Raw genomic sequence first — 18,156 nt, 5'->3', positions numbered from 1 at the left:
CCGCCTAACTGCCGAAGTTGCTTGTCAAGCAGGAAGGCAGAGTCAACAGACAGAAAAGCCCGGGGGGTATTTCTCTACAGAGAGCTTGCAACAACAAAAATTCACAAACTGTCCTATCAATGACCAGTCACTATCTGGTCAGCTTGGTGTTTCCATGCTCCTCGCCCAAGTGGCAGGTCCAGGTGATGACGAGAGGGGCAAGAGTCGAGGTTGCAAGCAAACACGAGAAAGCAAAGAAGGGTAGGAATGCAAGAAATCCCGGCAAACCGTCATTGGTAAGCTGGACAAGCGTCTAACGTATAGAAGAGTCACATGCAGTCTTGGTTGGGAATCCGAGTGAGTCGAAGAGAGAGCCGAGTCCACCCATCGGTCGACGTCGCAAATAAGGCTACGCGATAAAAATGTGGCTGCGTCCCCGTCGGATCTCTACCGGATCCGCCCGGTAAAAACCATCCGACGATGGCAGTGGATAACCTGGAGTCGAGTATCCGTAAACCGACCTGAACAGATAGTTGCCTGGCCGACTTTTGCTCCAAGCTTTGCGCAATGCCAGAGATTGGCTGGGTGGCTGGAGGTTGGCAGATTGTTACTATGGTGACTGGGCGGCGGACAGACATTCCGCGCGCCAAAGCAGGGTCCCCGGAAAGTGGCAGGAAAGATGCGCATGACGAAGGGGAGATCCTGGCATGACAAATGCCATGACTGCCTGGGCGGGCCTAGGTCCAGAAGCCCTGGGAACCGACGGGTGGACTCACGAATGGATATACTTGGACGTGAAATCAGAAGTTTGTCGAGTGACGTTGGATAAGACGGGTACGTATCTAGCGAGCCCCATATTAATCGGTACCCGGCGCACTGTGTCGGGTGAAACGGTCTGAGATTGATGGGCCAATGAGTAGAGACACCCGCCCCAAACGAGCCCCTGATTCGTCAATGGGATCTGCAGGCAATTAAACGCGACCCGCGATCAAGACGCGTCTGACGCGCGAGGCTCGCGATGACGCGCCGACCGCATCCCAAAGCTTCGCAACGAGGGCCGCCCACCTTTGGGGTCAACCGGTTTGCACGTTTTCTCGTCCGCCCGTGGCGCCCCTGCCTGGTTGAGTCACGGCGGCAATTGCGGGTTATCCTGTCCCTCCTTTTTCGGTGTGTCACTCGCTCACCTGCCGCTCACCTTTGGCGCAATCACCTTTTGCGCAAAGTGCGCAACGTGCGCAAAGTGCTGATGCCGACCCAAATCAGCACATCATCGCTGATCCCCAGCCCTGCGGCATCTGAACTGGACTAACGATACGGCCATCGCTTGACAAACTTCCCTTCCCACATCTGCCCGTAATAGCTGCCGAAAGTGCGTCCATGATCGGCTCCTCATGGCAATCGAGAAAGTGGGAAGCGGCGGGGCAGAGCACAGCGATACCCACGTTTCTGATGCAAGCCATTAAAGTCGGCCCCTCTTTGAGTCCAGGGCGCCTACGCTACATGCGGAGCAGGCATTCTTCCTGATACGATATCGCCCTCGTGGAACCCGCTCTTTGTCGCAACTTGCCATTGACCACCGCCACACCGCCTGCCCACGCGCTCTGGAATCGCTGTGGTTACCTTGACGGTTACCCTGCACCGAAGGGGGTGTCATGAGGGTGTCGACGGGGAAATTAGCCACATTGAAGTGATCGTTTCGGAAGCAATAAACCGACCTCATGGTCGGGAGCACCTCGAGTCATGCGTCATCATGGTCACAAGGGAGGGTCGGTGTCGCACAGTGAGTGACAAAACGACACCCAGGACTACATGCAAAACAAGCTTCGGAGAGATATGGTGCCGTTCCAACTGCAGTTGCCGCCTTCAGGAAACGGTGTGCTGGGCCCACAAACTATGATGTCGTTGGGGGCTGATCGGGATACCTGAGGGAGAGAGACAGAGAGAGCCTGGGTCAAGGATCGCTAGCCGGCCGGATAGAGATCTGGATCGCTCGAATCACGACCTTGGGCGGCGGCCATTAAAGGAGGCAGCAGCTGGCCTGATACAGACCCAGGCGGCGGGTGCCTCAGCCCAGATCCCTATGTGCAGCAGAATGCGTTCTCACGAGTGGAGACTGTAAGTCGGAAAGGCAAGTCTGACTGGAGGATGAGATGGAGGTGGTGTTGGTGGCACGGCGTGGGAAGCATGTTTCCCCCTCCATGGCCTAGCTTGAGGCGGCAGCACGAATGGGCGCTTTTTTCGACTCTCTGTCCGAATCTGCCGAATGAATCAAAGCGATTGTCTGGCTGGCTGATGTACCCACCCCCCTTCTTGGTTCCGCAAAGAGCTTCCAGGCAGAGTATCCGTAGCAGCGGCCAGATCAAAGATGGAGGCGGAGGGAGATGGATAGACAATAAGCAATTTTGCAGGGCCGAGTGGTTTGTGAATCAACCATTGCCAGAAACGATGGGCGCCGCGAGTGTGGGACACTGACTCAGACCAGAGCTGGAGAGACCCGGGAAATAGCCATTGTTGGCGTCCTACAGTCTGGGCTTGACAGAAGGGAGGGCGCGCAAGCCGTACCTTTAGCAGCAAGGCCTGGGCGAGTGTGGGAGGCCAAAATGGGAAGGATAGACGCTGTCAATGTCCCGATAATGAGGGCAGCTAAGCGGGGGATAATGCGGGCGGACGTAGAGAAAGAGGGAGAGGGCAGGGTAAAGATGATCAAAGTCCGTGAGCGACGCCTGTCTTACATGTCTTGCAGCGCTTCTCGGCCGGAGAAGCCCAGGGAGATGGGCGAGATCTGGCAGTCCAAAGGTGCAATTGGGCAAGGGCGCGCAAGATGAAGGAGGGCCTATTCAGAGTCCGCCTTGCATGAACGGGAGGAGAGACAGAGAAAGAGAAGGCAAAGTGGGCGACATGGGAAAGAAGCAAGGAGCAAAGCCGTCAATACTGCGGGCAGCCGAAGGGAACAGAGTCAAGGGCCAAGAAGCGACGACGGTTCTCTTTGCTATTCCGAGACGACCCTTGCAGATGGACGAGGATGCAGGCTGGACGAGAAAGGGGAGCTACTGCAGGTAGGTGAGGAGGGGGAGGAGAGCGACGAAGAGAAAGAAGCAAACACACCGTCCCAGACTCGAGGTACAGCCCGAGGCGGTTGAGACACAAGGCGATGGTGTGAGAGAAAGCCCAGGTCTCGCACCCGTTGGCCGGCCGTACATTTGATCGTGGGTGTCCTACATCAAATTCATATTGTGGGCTGTTTCGGAGGGGGCTCCCATCCTCGCCCATCCACACCCGGATCAGTTACGTACCGCAAGAACCCGAAGTATCTCTTGCACGTTGGAGCTGGGAACTGGGTACGCCGCAGACGTAGACGTACCTACCTTAAGTGCAGACCCCGTGGAGGTGGAGGTGGTGTATAGGACCTGGCGGAAGAGTCGGTCAAAGCTCGGGCCTCTCTCCTCCCACGTCCATTAAACCCCCTGCCAAAAATACGTACCCGACTGCCCCAGACAGTGGAGGAGCTCACGCGATGGCGCTCTTTTCCCAAGCTACAAGCACTGTGGACCCACCCAGACTGCAGATGCAGTTTGCGCCGGCCAGTGAACGGACCCTGTCAGATGGCCCACAGACAGCCTTTGCCCTTCCAACTTATTAGTCCCCCCATTAATCCTCCGCCATCCCATCTGCCACCTGCCACTCTGCCGCCATCCAGGTCCCAGCCAACCTTCCCTTCTTTCACCTACCGCCTCTCCCGCCAAACTCTCTCACCGACACACACACACTCACACACTCACACACACTGCTTCGCCCGCATTCCTCAGCATTCAGAAACATCGTAGACGAACCAATATTCCCACGAATACCTACAGAGCCCCCAGCACCAATATCCTCGCCCTTAAAACCATCGCGCCCTCCCTATAATTGAACCGGCGCATTCCACAGCTTCCCTCTCTCCCGTCGCAAAGTCGCGCACAGCGAAGATCTCTCTCGTCGCAAACACGCACCGACTGGCCAACGCACACCAACATCGCCTCCACCACATCGATATCACCAAGCGCACACCAAACCCGCCCGTCGCCAAGATGCTTATGCCATCCGCCTTCTCGTGCGACACGTCGCAGCCGCCCCTCACCCGTCTCCAGGCCTCCATGTTCGCATCGCCTCCCGCTAGCCCCCCATCCCTCTCGAACCCCAACGGCGGCTTCGGCAACATCTTCGACACCTGCCGCTCCCTCCAGTCCCTCCTGTCGACTCCCCAACACCAGACCTATGATGCGCGACAGTCTCTGCCCACACCCTCGCCCTCGCAACTCCCCTCGCCGCCCCTGGCCCACACGCCGCCCCCTCTGAAGCTCCGTCTGCGTTCGCGCGCAAAGCCCGATGGCAGCGTCAACATCGACCACCTCCCGCGCAAGCGCATCACGAAGCGCGCGCCGCCCCGCGGGGCCAACAAGCGCAGGCGTGCCGCCGACGACGAGATGGGTCGCGACGACGCCCTCCTCACAGACGAAGACGTCGAGAGCGACTTTGAGACCTCGTCGCAACACGCCGCCGCCGAAGACCAGCACGACTCCCACATCCCTTCAGCCCCATCCACACCCAAGCGCGCGCGCATTGCGCCAGAAGTCCTCCCTCTCGGCCTCGAGCGCTCCGACTACCACACACTACACCTCTTGAATAGCGGCAGCAACAACAACAGCCTGGGCGATGATATGGAGTCGGAGGCGCAGGGCTCAAACGTGGAGGTCGAAGCCGACGGAGAGCCGTGGAGCGCGGAGGAAGATCGGATCTTGGTCGAGCTCGTGCTCGAGAAGCTCAAGCTCTCCAAGACAGAATGGCAAGACTGCGCGCGCAGCCTGGGCAAGGACCGGAATAATCTGTCCCGGCGGTGGAAGAGTCTCATGCTCCAAGGGGATGTCGGCCTCAAGGGCCGGAGGAGCAGCCGGAGGACAAAGATCCACGGCACCTGGCGGTGATGGGTCTACCGCCGCCGCCATTACTTGTCGTCACTTTTCTTTTGTTTATCTGGGTTGCGATGTACTACCTTGGGTGGGTGGATAAATCTGATGCCGTATGTGGCTGGCGTTTAATACCAAAGGGCAAAGCGCCCAGGTCTGGTTTTGGGCATGTTGGAGCGGTTACAATGCGCCACGAGCGCTTGATCTCGAGCCAAACTAGCTTTTGAGTTACAAGTTACATTTCCTTTGTTTTCCCGTGCGTCTACTCGAGCACACACATACAAAAAAAATCTAGAACCAGAAGAGCATCTAGCAGCTTTCAACAACAGTCCGTAGCCCCTTTACCAAAGGAGGCCCGAATGAATATACACACACAAAGACTTGCGAACCTTTCATACATACCCCTGATGCCTTCACCGTGCCTTGCAAAAACAGAAAATCCTCCGTGGAACATTTCCCCCGTCCTGTCCGCAACCTTGCTGCATCTGACACGGCTTGGTTCCCCAGGATATTCAGCCCTCTCTGCGGTCTCATCTCGCACCTTTGGTGTAGGACATGCAGCCCATCATCCGAGCCCGCATGAGTGCGTACATGCGTACGTACGTACCTACTTCTCTCTCTCTCTCTCTCCGTATCGGATTCCACGTCTTTAGCTGTTCAACTTATGCATCCCCCCTGACGCAGCATGGGACGTTTCCCCGACCGCGCCGCGTCGCACCTGCCAACTTCCCCTTTCCCTCCCTTCCCTTCCCGCCTTGGCCGGCAAGCTTGCGGCCGCGCTCGGACGGAAGACCGAACGACGGCAACTAACCCACCTACCCGCAGCGTCCGTCTGTCCGTCCATTAGACGAAAGATGGGCAAGCAAAAATGCCACTTCCTCCAGCTCGAACCTTTATGAGATGGCAGCGCACGTCCCTTCATTTGGGATGTGCCATCGCGATAGTCGGGTCACCCCTCCGAGTAGCAGCAGCAGCGAGTGGGTATTCCCGCACCACCGCCCGCCGTTTCCACCTCCCCGTGCTCAAGGGGGGGGGGGGGGGGGGGGATGGGGGGGTTGGGAACGAACTGCTCAATCTCTCGAGAGACCGACAAAAGAAGAGTCCTGTCGGTTCTCTGCTCCCAAACGCGCAGGCACACGCACACAAGCGCTTTCCCCGAAGCAGGCGAGCGAAACCACACCCCGCCTCGAACCGCTCCATTTAACCACGCTCCTCTCGACGCGAACCCACGCGTTCCAAGGGACATGCGTGCATGGTGGCCCTGAACAAACTGGGTTGGCAGGCAGGCCCGATAAAGGCACGGTGGCACAGCAGTGCGGGAAGCAAGGGATGGCTGGGGAGGGCCTAAATCGATAGTGGTAGTGCGCTGAAACAAAATGGGGTGGCCGGGGACGGTATGGTATGGGGGCTGTTGTGCGCCTTGAAACGGGGACATGAACTTCTTCTTAATGGTGTTAGCAACGGGGCGAGTATGCACGAAATCCGTCTCCGTCAAGGTCACCCTCCCCAAAGCTTGAGCCTATCGGTTCGCGGAGCCGACTCGCTGGGCTGGGCTGGGTTGGCCCTGAAAGGCCAACCGGCAAGCACCCTGTTCAGCGCCCCCCCTTCTCCCCCAGGCCGAGCCGAGCTGAGCTGGTTGGTCATTAGCCCCCCAAAAGGCCGTGTAAGTGGTAAGCTGTAAGTTGAACGTGAAGAGTCGTGTGTGTAAGTGTAAGTCAACCAACTGTCAACCGAGTTGGCTGTCTCACCCAGAAACTCAAATCACCCTCAAACCTCTCAGCCTTCGGTAGCTCTCTCCGAACAAGTCAAACGTTTTTTCGTGTCCCAACCCCACCGATATCGTCATCGTCTCCCCATCCCCTTCCTGTAGTTCATTCTCAGCCCGGCTGTTCGTTACTCTTTCTTGTCCTTGGTCTCTCTCCCCTGCGAGCGTACATCTCCGGCCCTAGACCAACCCCATCACATTGCCCGACTCGCTGTTTCGCTTGCCTCGTGCTAACGCATGCATGGCATTCCTCGGTAAGTTAGCGGCATGTCTTGCAAATCTGGGGAGCATCAGCGAGCGAGAGAGCGGGAGTGTGAGAGTGCGAGAGTGTGTAGGAGGGAGAGAGAGAGAGAAAGGGGGCACCGGCGAACTCGCCGAAGTCGTCGCATTGGTCGATCGAGGCGCCCCAGCGAGTGGAATAACAAAAACCAAGTGTTCGAGATGTAAGACCAGAGAGACTCAGTCGTCCGATCGAAGGGATGGCCGAGACAACTTGGTTCGAGAACCAGGAGCCCCACAAAGACTGCAATTCCGTTTGGCATCCCTGCGACGGGCTCCTCGGCCTATCGTTTTTGTCTTTCGCATTTCCCTAGTTTGATATCTTTCATCGTAATGTGACGAGAGAACGGCGACGGACAAAAATGGACCCAACTGTCGCGTGAGTGGCTTCCGATGACTACCTCATTCTACTCATAACCATACCATTCGCAGCCGTCACCGAGGCGGAGGTAAGACGGAGCCAACTTGTAATCCCTCCCGCCCACTCTCCACATCGCCACGATCTATAGACTGGGCACTGGTCAATTGTCTCGCTGCATCGAAATTACTTTGGTTCAGTAAACTACGCAGAGACCAAAAATGTGTCCCGCGCTTGAAATTCAGGGGCTATGGAGACCGCAAGCCATCAGTTAACGATTGTCCCGATACCACCAAGCCGTATATCCTCTGATGCCATACCAACTGCCACGCAATGCTGAGCCATCAATATTCGTCATGTCGTCATAGCAGTTTCGCGGTTCAGTCGGCCCTGACTGCACGCACACTCGAGGTCGAGCCAGCTCACGTCTAGTCACTGCCGTAAGCCTCCTCGTACTCCTCCTCGTACTCCTCTCTGGCCTCCTGAAGGCGCTCGTGGTCACTACTGCTGGCGTCCGAGTCCGCAGCGGCGGCAAGAGCTTCCTCGTATTCTTCTCTGGCTTCCTGGACGTCCTCGCGGTCGCTAGAAGACACAGACTCACCATCGGCGTCAGTGGGGGGGAGGACGGCAGGCGGTGCATTGGGGTCCTGGTAAGGGTCCTGGTAGCCTCCGTACTGAGGCTGCGCGGCGGGCGCGGCCGCGGGTGCAGCTCTGGTCTCGTCGTCCGAGTCGTCTGCAGAGAATGAATGTCAGCGCATGTCCCCCGTGGATAATGGAGAGGAAAAATAGGCGGTTGGTGCAAGGATATCCCTGGAAGGTGCACTTACCGAGAGCGTTTGCGATCAAGGCGCCACCAACAGCACCGACGGCGAGACCGCCGGCAGCTCCAAGAAGCATGCCACTGCTGCTGCTCTTCTTCTTGTCCTTCTCGCCATAGGGGGCCTGGCCGCCCTGCTGGGCATAGGGGTCCTGGCCGTAAGGAGCCTGGCCATAGGGGGCCTGTCCGTAAGGGGCTTGGCCGTAGGGGGCTTGGCCGTAAGGAGCGGGGGATCCGCCGTACGAGGGAGCGCCGCCATAGGGGGGAGCACCGCCGTACGAGGGAGCGGGGGAGCCGTAGCCGTGGGCACCCGAGTCGCCGCCGAAAGCTCTAGTGTCGGAGGGGGCGCCGGGGGGCGGGGCGTACGAGGATCCGCCCTGGGGGCCGGTGGGAGGGGACGGGTGCTCCCACTGGGAACGACCAGAGCTCTGGTCAACGTAGAACCAACGGTTGTGGTTGGTGTCCCACTGGACCAACCAGCCGCCAGATACGGAGGGAGCGGCCATGGGGGGCGCGGCAGACTGGGGAGCCGGAGGCGGCGACTGGGCGTAATTGGGCTGACCGTAGCCGTGGTCCGGGCCCGAGGATTGAGGCTGTGCCTGCGAGGGGTAAGGGTAGTTGGAGGGAGGAGCGCCGCTGCCGTAGCCGCCGTACTGCTGCTGCTGGTGCTGCTGCGGGTGATCACCGTAGCTGCGTTCGCCTGGATAACAGAAGTGCGAGTCAGTAACCTTATCACAACGACGATGGTACACCGGGCTAGCTGAACCAGCCGAACCAACTAGTAGCGAGGTGAAGGCCAACAACGGCTCGGTACCGCCGACGACAAATATACAGGGGAGCGATATAACAAGGTAGGAGGCTTGTACATGAGTTGTGATGGTTCGGGCGAGCCGGGGTGGCCTCTTCCCCTTCCTCCCCCGTCCCCTTCCACTCTGGGGTTGATGCGGAACAACTTACCGGTCTGGTGATCGTCCTTCTTCTCTTCCTTCTTCTCGGCGGGCTTGTCGTCAGAGAAGGAGGTCTTGAGTTCCTCGAACTCCTTGGTGAGCTTTTTGAAGAAAGACATGGTGTCTTTGGGTGGAGAGGTAGGGCGTAGGGGTCAGGCAATGGAATCCGAGTGTGAGTGGTGGTAGGATAGTCAGGACGGATGAGACGGCAGAGGCCGAGAAATATCGAGGGGCACCTGGGAGCGCGGCGCTGCGTAAGCCCTTTTCTTTATTTTTATGGGCGGGAAACGGCAAGGTTTCCAAGCGAGAAGGGCGGGAGGGGAGCGGGCGGTTCCCTCTGATGGGATGGCAGCTCGTTGGTCCACGAGATGCTCGACAAGACTTTTGGGCTCGTGCTGGGGAGGGTGACAAAGTGGATGCCCGCAGTTTCTTCTGGGGTGCGAATGCGTGCGAGGCCGCCGATGGGTTCCCTCCCGGCGCAGATTGTCCAGTGAGCCGAGCTTTGAAGACAACCGGACTCAGATTGGACCAGTCACAGAAGGCACGGCCGGGTGAGGTTGGATGAAGGTGCCGCCGCACCATGTAGGGCAGGTACCTGCCTCGGGACCCCTCCACGCTTCTTCAGACTTCCGCCAGAGTGTACGTGAATGCGTGACTGCTGCCCCGGAGTCTGCTTGGGAACGCAGAAGGGCCGGGAAGGGACGGTGAAGATTCACCTGTCCCCATGTCACATGGTTGATTGGCCTCCTCCTCCACTGGACTACCTACCTATCTGCCGGGGAAGTCAGTCACGGCTGGGCCATGGTGCCTGGCCCTTTTCCGTGTCGCAGGGCAGATTACTATGTGCATAGTAATACACTACACTACTACATGATATCCGTATGGCATGCACACTGCGGTGAGGTCAATGGGAGTTCCTCTGCTGGCGGGGAGGAGGTGGAGGACAGCTACACTAGTGCCAAGCGAGGGAACGGATACAGAGTGCAATGTAGGCATATGTGTCCGTGGGACCGGGGGAGGAACGAACGACCACAACGCCTGAGGCCAACAAGTCTTTGGCAATGGACCTCGCTTCTTGCTGGCAGGACAGGACAGAACAGGCGCCGGCAGGGGTCTAAGGCAACAGGGGTTCGAATGGGGCTCAACCGGTGGCTCTACCTTATCCCGATGTGAGAGATGGGAGCGAGCCGAACCCAAGTGACGGAGACAGAAGTAGGTGGTAGGGTACAGGCCAACTTGAGACGTGCTTCACATTAGATCTCCTCCCCTCCTCGCCGCACCGCGCCCGCGCGCTCCGCCCTGTCCGCCGCCTTTCGCCAGAACGGTTTAAACAGGAGCGTTTCGGACCGGTTCCGGCTTAGCTCCCTGACTGCCCTATCCACCGGCTTCTAATAATTGAGTTTCTACCTTATTACCTGTGGGGGTCGACGATTTTACTGCGGCGTTGGCCTAACCGACTCGGGAAAAATCATCACGTCTCTCCTGGGAAAACAGAAATAAAATGTGGCACTGTGTCATGTCTTCCGCCAAGCTTTAATGTCCATCTGCATAGTACGGAGTACATACACTACTCGCTACACATGCAGCAGCAGCAGCATCCTTCATCGGCAGGCGACGCGGGCGGACGTGTTGGGTGGGGGATGATCTGGTGATTTACGGGCAAAAGCAAAGAAGAAAATAGTCTGATGTCTAGTGTGTTGGGCTGTTACTATGAGCGATATGCACAACCTGGTCCAATTGTGGCTGTTGCACGCCGCCAGCCGCAGAGCACTGACTGCATCGCCCTCCTTCGTGTGTGCGTGTGCCGCGTGCTGTGTGCTGTGTTGTTCAAAGGCTGACACAATCCAGAGAACCCGGCCCTGACCGTTTCCAGGGGTCTCAAAGCCTCCAACGGGCTCGGCAACGGGTCTCGAGACCTGCTCATTCGTCGCCAAACGTCGTGCCGAGCTGAGGAGCTGCAGACAATCTAACGCTATTAGAAGTGTACGCGTACGCTTGCCAAGAGGGAAAAGAAGGGCTTGGCTGCCGTGCTGGATGCCGACATACCCACCACCGCTGCCCACCAAGACTCTGGGAAAATCGGTATGGCCGTTTGATGCCTGCCCACGTTTCTCTTACTATTGCACACTGGCACTAGTCGTGTATAGGCAGACTGCTACCATGTGCGGTTATGTACATGACATGCAAGCGCCCCTGCTCCGCCCTATCAACTTGTGCAGGCATGTCCTATCCATGGAACGCCTAGAAAACCTACACATATACACTGCCGACAGGCCGACAGACCGGCATCCCGGCCGGGACCCCGTGCTTCGTTCTTTCGCCCATTCGTGCTTCATGATCCGCGGCCTCTCACTGATCCCCCTCGTGTTCTGACCTGACATTGGATGCGCTCGAGACGCATCGGGCTGAATGGGGGTTCCCTTTTGACAACGGGGCTGAGAGGGAGACCCTTGAACCGCCCACCACCCCAAGACAAAATTGTGTAAGGCGTAGCTCCTGGTGGCAGGGTGGCTCACACGATACCCGTGTAGTGGGAGTCAGCGACTCGCCGACGGGGGATTGGAAGGAACCACATTCACCTGCCTTGCTATCCTAGTTATCCCAGTTATCCCAGCACCTGAGTAGGTAATAAACGGCCTTTCCTTCTCTTGACCGAGGGACTGTCACATCCACCCCCCCATCCATCCCATCCTATTTCCTTCCTTACATCCTCCTTCCCCCTGCATACTCACTCTTTCCGTTTACCTTTCAACCTCACCTTTACCTTCATTTCCCTTCTTCTCGCCAACCGCCTTTTTTCCTTCCTCGATACCGTCGTTCTTCGCTTCTTTCGCGATCCATCAATCTATACATAATCACAACCGTCAACTCGAGTCAACATGTCTGGATACCCTCCCCCCGGCCAGCCTCAGTAAGTATCACCGTGCAAAACATCTCGAGCCTGGGCCCCAAGCTAACATGCGCCGCCATCCAGGTACGGCGCTCCCCCTCCTCAGGGCTACCCTCCCCAGGGCTACGGTCCCCCTCCCGGACAGCAGCCCGTAAGTTGATCTCATGACTCCTTCAGTACCGGAAGACCATTTGACCTGCTCACACGCTCCGGCCTTTAGATGTACTACCCTCCCCAGGGCCAGGCTCCCCCTCCCCAGGAGGAGAAGAAGGATGACAAGGGCTGCCTCTATGGCTGGTAAGCATCTTAAGCCCCGTCAACGCAGCGCGCGCGCTGCGCATAGCTCGAGTGACTGATACTGACCCTGAATCTCCAGCATTGCCACTCTCTGCTGCTGCTGGCTCTGTGGAGAGACCTGCGAGTGCTGCCTGGAGTGCCTGACCTGCTGCTTCTAATCAAGCGGTTTCAAAACCACAACAAAAGACCGAGTGCGACAAATAAACAGAGATATCCCCACCCCGAACGCGATCACGGCCTTACTTTTCTGGTTTGGAGACGGATGGACGGATGGGTGGACTCGGGCGGACGGCAACAGAAAAAAAAAACCTGGCTAGGTTGTTGCCATGAAAGACGATGGTTTTCGATTGCTCGATTTGCGAATCACTTTCATTCTCGCCTACTGGGGGGGTTCACGACTTTGGACCCCACCCACCGCGCGCGCGCAAGTTTGTTCTTTGAGATGGGGGATGGCGACACAATACCCCACGGCATCACCTTCATATTCACCTCTTACGATTACCCACATGGCGATTGCGTTTCGCTCATTTTCCTAGTCATTCCCGGGATGGATCTCGGGGCTTTCGTCGAGAAGGATACGTCAGTAGTTCGTCTCACTCTTTAAGGAGCTAAGCACACTTTGGAGGGGCAAAACACGAAAGAACCGTTCCATCAAAAACCATGCGTGTCAGTTGATTGTATGAGTTGTGTCTTGTGCGTGTGTGTGAATGTGTTTGTATATCTTCCCTGTGGTTTGTGTCGCCGGATGTTTCACCTGTCCAACATCATCCCCCGAATGCCTACCTCACTGTAACTTGAGGGGGGAAAGGGTATCAAGGCAGCCGCAGTGTTGTGCTTTTCCCCCCTCCCACCAACATTTGTCCCAAAACCAGAAAAGACGTTCCCCCCTCCGAACAATTTGTCGCCCGCTTCGCCAGCCTCGTTTTTTCCCATGCTTATTTCTTGCCGTCTTTCGGGGCCATAAGCTGGACGAACTCTTGGTCTATTTTTTTGCGCCATGCAGGTCAGCCGCAATCCTCCGAGCGATGGGCTAATTAAAGCAGATTGGGTGGGGGCGGGGAGGGGAAAGGGGCGGAAGCGAAATGCAGTGTGGTGCAGGGCAGCAGGCAGGGCAGTTTGGTGAATCATGTGCGGTGCGGTGTGCGGCAAGGTCAGGCAATGCAGGTCACCTACAGTCGATGGAACCGTTCCCATCCAGATCGGCGTGTCTGATCATCTCCTCAATCTCCTCGTCCGTGGCACGCTGGCCAAGGGACAACAGCACCTGGCGCAGCTCCGACGGCGAGACAGATCCGCTGTTGTCCTTGTCAAAGACCTTGAAGGCGGCGACGAGCTCCTTGTTGGTGTCCGAGTCCTTACTCGACGGTGCGGGGGCCTCGCTCATGAGCTGGAGGAACTCTGGTACATGAAAGTCAGTCGCCAGAATTGAATAATAAATAGAAACAAAAGTGGAAAATGCAAAGATCCGAAATAAACCAAAAATAAATAGAAGCGCACTAAATGCGACCGCACGTTGCTCCTGGATTGAGTGGGAGCTTACCGTTGAAATCAATGCCGCCGTCGTTGTTGGGGTCGACTTCCGCGATGAGTTCGTTGACCTCTTTGATGCTGGGGTTCAGGCCGAGCGACTTCATGGCGATCTGGAACTCCTCGGCGTTGATTGCACCTGATACCGAGAGCCACGTCAGTTATTTGAGCTGCACGTATGTAGGCAAGCTGTCGCGCGTGGGCAGATGCGCAAAATGCACTCGGGGCGGGGGGTGTCAGAGTTGGCTACTAACCAGTACCATCGCGGTCCTGTTTGTCGGCAATGGCATAGTCAGTGAGAGGTTCATCCCAAAAAAAATTATGGACAGCAATGCCATCGCGGGGTTCGAGCAGGGTTGTTTCAACATACAAAGACGGAAAATACTGCCTTGTAGTCCGCATACTGCTCCTCGGTGAGACCGTACGGGGGAGGCTACAGAAACATCGAAGTCAGATGTCAGTCTTGGGAATGAGAGCTACATCGGAGCTGCGAAGGGAGGGGCAGAGCAGCTTCATGGGTCGGACCGGTGCGGCAGAAACGAACCATTTTGAGTTCTGCGGGCAAGCGAGCGTGGGCGAGAAGTTGCGTGTGAACGAGGCTTTGGCGAGCTGCAGAGCGATTGAGGCAGAGGCGAGGGACGTTTTCCGATAGTGGTTTCGTTCGGTCGGTCGGTATATCGCAGGCGACAAAGATCAATGGTTTGTTGACGTTGGGGTGAAGATTGGAGGGGAAGGTGGGAAAAAACCATGAGGGACAGGCAGGAAAGGTACCTTGGCTTAGCCCCTCGTCTCTCTCGCGTGGTCTCAGCCTGATTGATTTACTACCACCTCACTGGTTCCTTGTTTGCCGTGGACAATATGGATGCCGATGCCCGCCCATGCTTCTGACTGGGCTGAAAGTGCTCCAGTCATGGCAAGCTGGTGCTGGTGCTGGTTGCTCCATCTCTTCGTATTACTCTACTGGTAACAAGCCCGGGCCAGGCCAGGTCAGGGCGAGGGGGCAAGCGAGCCTCATTCGCCGGCAGCTGGACATTCATTCCCATAAACGTTTCTTGATCTCCCGGCTCTCGCATCCCACCTCGTGCCTCGAGGCGCCCCTACCTGCCTACCCTGATCACCGCCAGCATGTGAGGGGATGACGCCAGGCTGCCTGCCCTACGAGCTTTTAGCGTGACAGCGCCTGCTCGCCTGGGGGAGCCTTGGCGTCCGAGTCTATCCCGCCCGCGGACCTGCAAGCGTACGCGGCCGCATCCACAACGCTTTGCCCTGAAAAGGGTTAGGCGCCCGGCCCTCTGAATTGGAGCCCGGGCTGCGGGCGAACAGGCAAGACAGACACGATGGAATCCCGCCTTCCGCTGTCTTCCTGTCAGGAGGGCTGGGCACTTCACACGTCGTCCGTTCTTCTCAGCGGCTAGAGGGAGGAGGTGGCAGCCGCTCCGTCTTGGCGAGGGGACGGGACGCTCATGGACGACGAACATGCTTCATGTGCCTGGGGTGGCTGCACCCGCGTTGCCTCTTTTTTGATGTCACTGCAAAGCGCCATGCAATCTGCTGTACACGTTGGTTTTTGATGAGTTGGTGATACCAATCTCACCCCGCCCCTCAGCACTTTAACTCGATATACCTTGGCTGGCTGATGACCTGCAGTTCGGCGTATCCTGACCTTTCTGAAAGATGACACCGGTGTCAGCCAACAATTGCCCACGCTTGCAACCGAGTAGTTGCTGCTGAAGGCGTACACACGAGGATCTGGCGGTCGACATGTCGTTGTGTCAGCTCAGAATGTGAAGGAGCCGAGGCGACCGAATCTCTGACTACCTGGGTTGTGGCGTCGGGAATGGAAAGCACTGGTTACCTCCAGTAGCAATAGTAGTAGAGGTAGCGATAGCGGTAGCGGTAGCGGTAGCGGTAGCGGTAGTCAAAATGCGGAACATGCCAGGGAAAGCCTTCGACCAGGCTAAGAAGCCCCCATTCTTTCGGCTTCCCTTTGAGCGGGTGGGAAGCTGTACCCAGGAAAGATTTCAGCGCCGAAGTGCTGCACAAAAGCAGTCGAGACGTCCCGCCAGCTGCAACTGGAACCGACAAGTACCTACTCCTGCCGCCCCTCCCTCATTCAGCCCCACCACTCCAACTCCCAGACGTCTCATCCTGGGCTGCCTCTCTGGTTGCCCCTCCATCCCAAGACCCTTCCAACCCAAGGAACCTCCCGCCTTACCGCCCTGAGGTAGGTACCTGATGGACCCCTCCTCTCACCCCCCGATCCGACCCCTCGTATCTGTGTTAGGTCGCTCTCGCATCTCACTCACCCCACACGCTTCTTAATCCCCCTCACGTTCCGTTATCGACGACACTTGGTCTTCCGTGTCTAAGCATCCGGGTTCTTCAATCCGCCTCTTCAGAACCCACCTCTTTTCTCGTTGTTTGGGGCCATTGACACAGAGGCTTATTCTGACACATTATTCATCGCTCAAAGTGGGTTTGCCCCTCACCCCGCCCTTTCCGGACACAAACTCACCTTTGCTAGCAGCGTGTAAACAAACAAGTCTCGTCACAGCACACATCAGCCTGTCTCACCACGCTTGACCTTGCACAATGTCCGGCTACCCTGGACAGTACGGCTACGGCTCCGGCGGCCACGACGGTGGTTACGGCGGACAGCATGGAGGAGGCGGCTACGGCGGACACCAACCTCCCCCCGGCCCGCCTCCCTCCCACCACCAGGGTTACGGCGGAGGCTACGGCGGAGGTTACGACCGCCCGCCTCCCGGCCCTCCCCCGGGCCAGGGTGGCTACGGCTACAACGAGGCGCCGCCCAACCCTCACCCCGACCAGGGCTACGTCGGTCGGTATGCCCCTCCCCCCTACCCTCCGCCTGCCGGCCTCGATGTCTACGGATATCCCGTCAATTCCGGACAGCAGGGAAGGCCCCGTGAGTAGCATCAATCATTCCGTACGAGATCTAACGTCACCGAGGCTAATCCACCCAAGACATGCCCACGGTGAACTCCAACGATTGGTCTCACGGCAACAGGAATGCCCCTCCCCCTCCGCCTTCCGGCGCCCAGCAGTTCGGCCACGGCGCTCCTGAAGGCTACAGCTTCCAGTACTCCACCTGCCAGGGAAAGAGAAAGGCTCTGCTCATCGGCATCAACTACTTTGGCCAGGACGGTGAACTCCGCGGCTGCATCAACGATGTCAAGAACCTCTCTGCCTTCCTGGTGGAAAAGTACGGCTACAAGAGGGAGGACATGGTCATCCTCACCGACGACCAGCAGCAGCCCATGGGCCAGCCCACCAAGAACAACATCCTCCGCGCCATGCACTGGCTCGTCCAAGGCGCCCAGCCCAATGACTCGCTCTTCTTCCACTACTCGGGCCACGGCGGCCAGACCGAGGACATTGACGGCGACGAGGACGATGGCTACGACGAGGTCATCTACCCCGTCGACTTCAAGGAAGCCGGCCACATCGTCGACGACGAGATGCATCACATCATGGTCAAGCCCCTGCAGCCCGGTGTGCGGTTGACCGCCATCTTTGACTCGTGCCACTCGGGCTCCGCCCTCGACCTCCCCTACATCTACTCTACCAAGGGTGTTCTCAAGGAGCCCAACCTGGCCAAGGAGGCCGGCCAGGGGCTGCTCAACGCCTTCACGGCCTACGCTTCGGGCGACCTTGGCGGCGTCGCGAGCTCCATCTTCGGTTTTGGCAAGCGCGCCATCGCCGGCGACGACGCCTACGAGAAGACCAAGGACACGCGGACCTCGCCCGCCGACGTCATCATGTGGTCCGGCAGCAAGGACAGCCAGACATCGTGAGTAGCACTGAGAAATGTTGATGGGTACAGCTTGAGGAAACTAACAAACAATCTCACAGGGCCGACGCCACCATCGCCAACCAGGCCACGGGCGCCATGTCCTACGCCTTCATCACCGCTCTCAAGAAGAACCCCCAGCAGAGCTACGTCGAGCTCCTCAACAGCATCCGCGACGTGCTTGAGGAGAAGTACACCCAGCTGCCTCAGCTTTCGAGCAGTCACCCGATCGGTAAGCCCGCCTTCAATCCGCGCCCCGTGCCCCTTTTCATTCTTGGAATTCCATACATGAAATCATCATACTGACCTGTGCCTAGACACGGATATCCTCTACGTGATGTAAACTCAGATGGGTGCAAGGGTGAATTAGGACATGCCAAAAAAAATAAGGAAGGGGGGTTTTTCGTTTCGTTTGAATTTTTTTCCCCTCCATAGCGTAGCAATAAGAAATACATTCACTGCTACCGACGATTTCTGAAGGAGAAGAGTCGTATTATTTTCGCCTCTGGTGGGGTATCGCTTCTATCCAACTCTCGTCTC

At 57.6% G+C, this 18,156-nt stretch overlaps 5 protein-coding genes across 5 annotated transcripts; 3 read left to right on the top strand and 2 right to left on the bottom strand.

The window, feature by feature from the left end:
• Positions 1–4,046: 4,046 nt before the first annotated feature.
• Positions 4,047–4,940, top strand: EsH8_I_000743 (uncharacterized protein; the record flags this gene model as incomplete). The annotated part of the gene is made up of 1 exon (XM_083268156.1): positions 4,047–4,940. The coding sequence occupies one exon, from the start codon at positions 4,047–4,049 to the stop codon at positions 4,938–4,940; it is 894 nt and encodes a 297-aa protein (XP_083118594.1).
• Positions 4,941–7,752: 2,812 nt separating this feature from the next.
• EsH8_I_000742 (WW domain-containing protein) lies at positions 7,753–9,207 on the bottom strand (the record flags this gene model as incomplete). The annotated part of the gene is made up of 3 exons (XM_083268155.1): positions 7,753–8,057; positions 8,152–8,841; positions 9,099–9,207. The coding sequence occupies 3 exons, from the start codon at positions 9,205–9,207 to the stop codon at positions 7,753–7,755; spliced, it is 1,104 nt and encodes a 367-aa protein (XP_083118593.1).
• Positions 9,208–11,967: 2,760 nt separating this feature from the next.
• Positions 11,968–12,433, top strand: EsH8_I_000741 (uncharacterized protein; the record flags this gene model as incomplete). Its single annotated transcript, XM_083268154.1, has 4 exons — positions 11,968–11,999; positions 12,063–12,129; positions 12,199–12,275; positions 12,355–12,433. The coding sequence occupies 4 exons, from the start codon at positions 11,968–11,970 to the stop codon at positions 12,431–12,433; spliced, it is 255 nt and encodes an 84-aa protein (XP_083118592.1).
• Positions 12,434–13,210: 777 nt separating this feature from the next.
• EsH8_I_000740 (uncharacterized protein) lies at positions 13,211–14,349 on the bottom strand (the record flags this gene model as incomplete). Its single annotated transcript, XM_083268153.1, has 6 exons — positions 13,211–13,257; positions 13,449–13,673; positions 13,816–13,941; positions 14,057–14,072; positions 14,173–14,235; positions 14,347–14,349. The coding sequence occupies 6 exons, from the start codon at positions 14,347–14,349 to the stop codon at positions 13,211–13,213; spliced, it is 480 nt and encodes a 159-aa protein (XP_083118591.1).
• Positions 14,350–16,394: 2,045 nt separating this feature from the next.
• On the top strand, positions 16,395–17,959 carry EsH8_I_000739 (caspase domain-containing protein; the record flags this gene model as incomplete). Its single annotated transcript, XM_083268152.1, has 4 exons — positions 16,395–16,731; positions 16,791–17,616; positions 17,679–17,848; positions 17,934–17,959. 4 exons carry the CDS (start codon positions 16,395–16,397, stop codon positions 17,957–17,959), a joined length of 1,359 nt encoding a protein of 452 aa, XP_083118590.1.
• Between the last annotated feature and the right edge of the window lie 197 nt (positions 17,960–18,156).

The sequence above is a fragment of the Colletotrichum jinshuiense genome, chromosome 1, assembly GCF_051148585.1.
Source record: "Colletotrichum jinshuiense chromosome 1, complete sequence".
NCBI lineage: Eukaryota > Fungi > Ascomycota > Sordariomycetes > Glomerellales > Glomerellaceae > Colletotrichum > Colletotrichum jinshuiense.
Note: the sequence above shows the minus strand (reverse complement) of the source record. Positions and strands in the feature narration are given on the sequence as shown.